At 36.6% G+C, this 7,911-nt stretch overlaps 1 protein-coding gene across 1 annotated transcript; it reads right to left on the reverse strand.

Moving 5' to 3' along the window:
- Positions 1–1,906: 1,906 nt before the first annotated feature.
- LOC120598454 (serine/threonine-protein phosphatase 4 regulatory subunit 3-B-like) lies at positions 1,907–4,240 on the reverse strand. Its single transcript, XM_039857245.1, has 2 exons — positions 2,734–4,240; positions 1,907–2,574 (listed from the first exon to the last, which is right to left on the reverse strand). Exons 1-2 carry the CDS (start codon positions 4,238–4,240, stop codon positions 1,907–1,909), a joined length of 2,175 nt encoding a protein of 724 aa, XP_039713179.1.
- Between the last annotated feature and the right edge of the window lie 3,671 nt (positions 4,241–7,911).

A 7,911-nucleotide genomic window follows, 5' to 3' on the forward strand; every position in this document is an offset into this window, starting at 1 on the left:
CCCCCTAACTTACCATTACACTTATGCCCTCCCTCAACTTGCCTTACAAACACTCTGGGGACAATACAACAAAAAATGCAAATATTCACTTTTTTTTCTCCTACAGTGTTCATTTTTTATGGCCGATTAAAACTAGCTGAAGGGAAGAGAATAAGCAGAAAGAGCAATAAAAAATTGCTCTTCTCTGTCTAGATGTAAATAGCTGCTCTGTTAAGGAACAAGTACTACTCCCACCAAAAGAAAGAGTGAAGTATATTTATTTCAAAGCGAAACTCTGCGTATGCATATAAATGTGTGTACTATGGATAACATTCCCCATGACAGTCTAGCCAGAAGGAAAACATGAAATGCTTTTCAAACAAACTGCCTTTTTTTCGACATATACTCACAAAGTCACTTTACTTTGAATAATCCCATTACATTTAATTTAACAAGCATGGTTTGAGAGATGTGGAAACGCAGTTCCCCTGCTGTGTCATGTCCTCAGTAATGTCTGATGACATCTCCTGGGGTCATGTCCACACTTTAACAGACTGTATCTGGTGAAATGACTATTCGTTTTAGGAATACACTCTTTATAGCTTTTATACAACAGTATCTTAATTTTGCATAAGATGTGTCTCCTATTGGCACAACAGTACTTTTAAAATGGTCTCTTTTATTTTTGGAATTATAGGGTCACTTTTTAATTCCTGAATTTTTTAGTTCAGTATGCATATCATCACTAAATGATACAAAAGAAGTACAGTGGTATTTTTAATACAAAATAAATATCTGTCTTCTGGAAAACTATACTTTATACCTACACAGACAGCCCATCTTGTTCAAAGGATGGTCAAAATTAAAATTAACCCTAAAATCTTCCTAACAGGAAAAACTTCTTCAATTTAAGCTAATCCAGGATAAATGGATCCAGTTAACTTGCTCCTCTAAAAATAAAACCTTGTAGCTGTTTGCCACAATTTATTTTTAGAAATGCCTTTGTATTGACTCTTTAACAAAGCACCTTTTGTCCTTCTGTATTACACCCTTGTTTGTTTACTGCATGTGGAATTTGACACCTAAGTAACTTTTTCTTGGTCCAAAATGGTTTCTAGATAATAAGTGCCACTTCATTCAGCACTAAGTTTTGTATGTTAGTCTTCGTAAATTACACTTTAAAATTTACTTGCTGCTCTGGAGTCAGACATAGCTTTATTAATGAATCAGAAAATGACTTTCAAGTATTTTTAACAATCTAGGCAGTTGAAAACATTCTGTTCTACCCACACCCAAGGTCCTAGAGAATACCGTTTTAAAATACTACTGGACTGATTCTTGGCATCACTAATAAAAAACAAAACAAAACAAAAACAACTGCACATTTTGAATCCAGATTTTTTATTTATGGAAATACACACTGAAAGTTACTTCCCTCCAATTACTCATAAAGCTGAATTTTCGTTAAATCTTCATGAAAATATAAATAGCTTACATTTATATTTTGCTATTAACTTTGTTTTCTATATAAACACAAACATAAATTTTTGTTTCAAAGAAGGCAACTTAAAGAAAACCAGAATCAGAATCTTTAGGCAAGTAATGTTATAGTTGTTTCTAATATGTACTGCTGGAACAAACTACATTGATTCTATATTATCAACTTGTTTCCTCCCCCCAAACTGAGACTTTTCTTGCTAAGAAGTTATCATGCACCAACGTTCTTGTTATTTAAGATTCTGGGAAGTTAGGTTTTTATAGAACTCAACGTTTTTAGATGATTAACAGTGAGCGTATTTGCTACTTATTGCATTCTTATTTTAAGTTCACAGAAGAAAGCTTTTGGATTCAGGTTTTTCAGCTAATTGAAGTTTTAGAATTTGAGTAATGTATACTTTAGTAATGTTGAAGGTCTCCCATAAAGATTTTATGGGTCCAGATGTGGTCTTTTCCCGGGAGGCATTTCATCTTCCATTTCTTCATCATCATCATCATCTGGATAATCCACCAAGCCAACTACTCTACTACAGGTTGGGTTACCTGTTCCATTAACAGGACCAGCAGAATTGGAAAAAGTAACTTTGTAGCCACCAGATGATGTTGTTTTAGGAAGATCTAGATTTTCTTCATTTTCTTTTGGATTTTCACTCTCTGTAAATGTATCATTTTTCGATGGTTCCATAACTGTTTCTACTTTCTGCGTATTTTCTTTAGAACAGGTTTCTTTCTTCTCCAAGGCTCTGGTACTTCTGCGAAATATTTTACTATACAGGGTGTAATGAAGATTCTTCCGTATTTTATTCTGTCGGTCTTTTTCTTCTTCATATTTAATCTTCAAACCTTTGAATGTCTGTACATATTCAATCCATTCGAGTGTTTTATAGAACTTTTCAAATATATGTGTGACAAGAGACTTGATATTTTCCACTCTTATGTATTCAAACAGTTCAATAATAGCTGAATTCAACATATTGTACCGAGTTCCAGTATCCAGAAGAGCATTTACAACCGGCTCAAAGAGATTTCCCTTGATGATGTAACGATTATAAAGTTCATCTTTGTGGCCAATTATTCTTCTCATAAAGCGAACAGCACACAAGATTAGGAACGTGTGCTTAGATTTCATCAAGATCAAGACTCTTCTTAGCAAGTCTTTCCTCAAAATATAGTTTTTTATGTAATATGTGTGATGTTGCACACAAAATGTGAGCAGCTCCAAAATTAAGCCAAGCAGCTGTGCTGTTTGATAATCATCGAGGCAATCTTTGCTGTTTTTGTCAGTTCCAAGTATACTATCCTTTTCACATGTATCTTCTGTAGTGGCCAAAAGTGGTGCTACGAGTTTATGCATACACTGTTTATAGAAGAAATGTAGAAATTCAGTTCTTTCACATTTATTAGGTGTCACCAGCATGTTTTCTGGATCAAGTAGAGAACGAAGAAGTCCCATTAAATGAAGAGCACCTCCTAGCTCAGGGTCGGTATCACAGATCATTTGTTCAATTAGTAAATGAATGAAAAGTTTACAGTCTTCATTCCGCTTGTATTCTTGTAGCATTGATCCTCGGATCATGGATGGATTATACTCCACTAGATGAGCAAGTATGTCAGCAGCAGCTGACCTTATTTGCAAGTCATCCAGGATCATTACAATTTTAAGAGCAGGAAGAATTCCCAATTTTGTCAATGTTCTGAATAGTGCACCTTTGCTTTGAGGCTGCAGTGACTGAGAAAATGAACAGAATTCCTTGAAAAAAAATACCAAGTCACGCCGTTTATCATCATCTGTAGTCTCATCCTTCAACTGTGAAAAAACTTGAGGCAAAAACTTGTCATCTTTCTGTATCATGCGGATTATCTCAACCTTGTTGAGGAAAATAAAATTTGCGATAGTAGAAAGACAATTCTCTTCCAATACGGATGGTACAGGGAAAAGGATGTTGTGAATGTACTGCACCCTGTACGTCTGATGTATTTTTTGCCTAAGTTCACAGTCTGTTATTGGTATCACTTCCTTGAACTTTGCATTTTGGGTCAAGAATTCCCTGTGCCTTTTTGGCTCAGCCAAAGCAGGGTCATATTCAAGGCACCCCACCACATTCATGATACACTCATCAGAAAACATTATCTCGAACAGACACGTCTTGTTGAGGAATAAGATTCCTTTCATAATTACATGCAAATGCTGTAAGCCTTCGGTGTCTCCTAGGCTCTCACAAGTGTGGAACAGCTGCAGTAGCTTTTTAATATAGTCCTCATTTTCCAAGATCAGGGCCAGCCTTTCCTTACGGATAGGCGAAGTGAGAGCTGAGGTAACTATGGTAGCAATCTGTTTAAGCTTACCGAGTTCACAGTTCGGGAGGTCAACCATATTACTAGTTTCTGGAATTTCATCAAATTCATCTTCTGAAATATCCAAGAAGTCTTGTGTGATGTCGACGGATGGGTCTATTCCTTGAACCCGGCAAATGTCTTCCCAGATCTCGTGACACCCGGCTGTGTCCTGGAAACTCAATGCCATTCCATGGTTCTCACCTTCAGACCAAACTATCAATAGGCCCCGTTTCTTCTTATACGGAGTGTTTGGATTTATCTTTGACTCCAAGATCAGTGAGCCGTTGGACTCTGACTGAACTAGCAGAGACACGCCCTGGAGTCGTTCCACGTAGGCAGAGGAGACGTACCCAGTGCCTAGATCAGTCCATTGTTGGTCTTCGTTCAGGCCATGAAGTTTGACGCGGAGACGGGACTTATTCGCCATGGCGACCTCCGGCGTCTTCACCTCAGCCAGGCTTCCGGCTAACGGCCCTGCTTCGCGCATGCCCAGAATCAACGTAGCTACGGTGGCCCAGTCGGGAAAAACAAAGTTGGAGGCGAAGTAGTGGCTATAGGGATGCTTGCAGCTCTAGAGGTCAGTAGAGTTCCTCGGAGTCCAGAGTCCTGCTACGTCTCACTTCCATCTCATTCTCCTTTCCCTCCATTTTACTCCTTTATACTCTCTCTCTTAATATGGGCTTCAAAAGCGAGTCTCTCTGCCTGCTCATGGCTGCCTAGGGAAACCTCGATGTTGTAGGCTTCCCATGATTCTCCCTGGATTGGATCCAGAAGGAACGTTCCATACACGTTAAGTCGAGTTGCCTCCCAGCTTTCAAATGGAGGCTTAGGAATTAGAGCAAAGGGCACTGTTCTTTCCATAAAAGGTTTTGTCCCCCAGAAACATTTTCACTCATCAGATGCCTGGGAGTGGAGACTAGACTTAGGACTTTACCACGGCTACACCCGACATTCTATGCCAAGAAACTCCCCTCAACCCCCAACCCCGCCAAAACAAAACAAAACAAAACAAAACAAACAAACAAAAAAACCGGAAACAAGTGAGTCATGGACCATTAGCAATAATCAGAGATCTGTAGTTGGGTCTTCTCATAAAGCCTGGCCTATGTGTATATCACGCACATACCCATCCTAAGGGAAGAATATTGTTTCAAAAGGTAGTTAGTTGGCAACTCCTTTTCTTTGTTCAGCTCAGCCTGAAGCTCTATCTTTTAGCACAGTGGGGAAAAGTTTTCCTCGATTTTTCGTAATGTATAACCATACTCCTCATTCTTAGGAAAGGAGTGGGTCAGACGGAAACTGAGTTCAAATTAGCCAAGAGTGAATATTGAATATCATAGATCAAGTGTTTTATTTCTTTTCTTAATGATTATGGTAATAATGACCACAACAACTAAGTAATAATACTTGAGTGATGATTATTATTATAAAGGTAACATAATTGAGTAAATATAATACTTGACTGCTTATATGCTAAAGACATTGCAACAATAACTTTTATATATTTTCTTACTCAATTTTCACAATAACCTAGTGATATAGGAGTATTAAGTATCTTTTTAAGATCAGGAAATGAATTTAGAGAAGTTAAATAAATCACCAAAGGTCGCACTGCTAATAAGTTGAAAAACTCTGATTTGAACACGTCTTTCTGATTCCAAAATTGGTTTCCTCAGTCACTGAACTATGCTATCCCCTTCTTTTCTTGGCCTTCATCACACTTTATTTCATATTCTTTCCATCTGTATAATTTGTAATCAACATAAAATTATCAGGAGAAGATGAAAGTCACGCACTTCCTTCTTTAGATCCACATCTGTATAGCCAGCCAAAAAATAGAAGCTTGTATATGGCAACATTGTTAAATATAATTTTAATAGTAACCAAGTTGATTTTTGATGTAGCAGCAAATTCTGCAGTTTTCTTTAATTTATTTTCCCCCAAAACATTAACCCTGTTATTGCAAGGGAAAAACTGAGAATTGGCCCACAAGCATATTTGGAGTTGAAGAGTCCTATTTGTAATAATCATTTCATTTTACATGTCATTGGAGGTGTGTGACAATCCTTAATTAGAGCACAGAAAAGCTCTTTCACACACCTCTTAAGGAGATTATAGTACAGGAATATTCCTGGGACAGGACAGCTGGGGCACTTGGGGAACTGAATGCAAATGACAATCATTTCATGAGAAAATTTAAATTGATGTTAGAATTTGTTGGCTTAGAAGCATTTACAAGTTATAAGTAATACTTAGACATAAAGATTAATAAATGACTAATACAGAAATCGATATATGTACTAATTTAAAACTCCTCTTATTTCAATAAGAGAGAATATGCAAATATATAATAACAATAATGACATGCATGCTAATGTCCAATTTTGTTCTGTTGTGGTTATATTAAAATTTTTTATCAGAATTAATTATAACACTGTCAATTGTCTGAATCTGCCCTCAGGTTTCATTTTCTGAGAGGCATTCAGCATAAATCTATGTGTTCTCACAATTTTATCACAGGGAGCTTCCCTTAGGCCTATTAAGGTCCCATTGTCTTAATTAGGTTAACTAGAATCTCTACAGTCTAAAGGAGCCTCAAATCTACACTTCTTATTTCTGTTTCTACAGTTCCTGTCTTATTTGGTTTGGGAATTAGAACAATGCTCTTTTTTGCTTCAGTAGTTCTACCTACCTAAGATTATTAATTTTCTGCTGTTTTACAGAGAGCAAGATAATATGAATAAAAAATGCCATCTTCCAGGAGCCATATAAGTCTCTTCTATAAGCATTATTTATTTTTTATTTAATCGTCAAACTATAATGGTCCGAAGATATTGTTACTACCATATTAGAGAGGAAAAACTTGACACTTCAAAACTGAATCAAGCATTTGGTTCAAACCTCTGCAGAAAGTGATGATGCTAGAATTTGAAAGTAGGCCTTTAGAAAAGTTCAATCTCTCTGCTTTGCTGTTCCTGTGTGCAATGCTTTCTCTTAGACGCTGCATAAATTGTTATAGCAGGTGTTCAAAACGAGGTGATTTTTATCCCAACTATCATTGCAGTTTGATGTTTATCAATTTTATTTTGTGAAGGAAAACATTGAGACTAGTTCAAAATCAAAATGGGTAGATTTAATCTTAAGACTCTGGATCCCTCTTCTGTTTTGGATACTTTCTCATGTTTCCTCCTTGTGACCTTAATGGTAGAAGTAATTCTTGATGATTTGGCCATGCAAATAAATAGTTTTAGGTAAGGATCTTGTAACTCATCAACATTTTATGACTACTCAGGGCTTAAATTTTATATTTCTCAGAGTTATTTTAGAAGACAATAAAGGAATGAGTTATACATTCCTGAATTTTAGGTATAGGTAACTCAAACCACATGTGTACTTATAGAACATTTAGATATCTGAATATTCTATCGATAAGAAGAGAGAAAATTACATAGTGGGAAGAGCAAGGAGATTTTTAATTTTATGAAATGGCATTAAAATAGAATTCTATTTTATGTATCTGCTCTAAAATTTTCAACTTCAGAATCATTAGTGAAAAACACACATGCATGTTCTCTACAAGTTTTCCAGGTAACTTATTTCATGGAATGTTGCTTTTTTTTGGCCACCATCATCTCTGACTTGGAAATTTGTAAGTCTCCTCTCCTGGCTTCTGCCTTTTCCACCCACTAGTATATTCTCAATGCAGTAGCCAGAGAGGATTCACTTAAAATATGTCATATCCTCCCACTTCTCTCTTCAAAATCATTGTGTTTCTGCCTTACTTAGAATCAAAGCCAAAGTTCTAACTATGGTTTGGAAAGTCCAACAAGACCTGGCCCCATTGACCTATCTGAATACTTCACTTAATAGTCTTTCTCTCTTATTCTGTTCCAGCCACACTAGCCACCTTGCTATGTCTGAAGCACATCAGTCACACTCCTGCCTCAGGGCCTTTGCACCTGCCCTTTCTGCTACCTGGAGCACTATTTCTCAATAGCTACATGGCTTACACCCTCACCTCATTCAAAAATTTATTCATATGCTCTCTTTTTTTTTTTTATTGTTTCCAATGAGACCTTCCCTAACTGCCTCTTTAAA

The sequence above is a fragment of the Pteropus medius genome, unplaced genomic scaffold (genome assembly GCF_902729225.1).
Source record: "Pteropus medius unplaced genomic scaffold, Ma_sr-lr_union100, whole genome shotgun sequence".
Classification (NCBI taxonomy): Eukaryota; Metazoa; Chordata; class Mammalia; order Chiroptera; family Pteropodidae; genus Pteropus; species Pteropus medius.

Excerpts from the sequence above, each read along its gene's own strand:
- LOC120598454 (XM_039857245.1), bottom strand. The coding sequence starts at position 4,240 with ATGGCGAATAAGTCCCGTCTCCGCGTCAAACTTCATGGCCTGAACGAA. Across the intron at positions 2,575-2,733 it reads AAACAGCAAAGATTGCCTCG|GTGCTGTTCGCTTTATGAGA; the intron begins ATGATTATCAAA and ends TCCTAATCTTGT.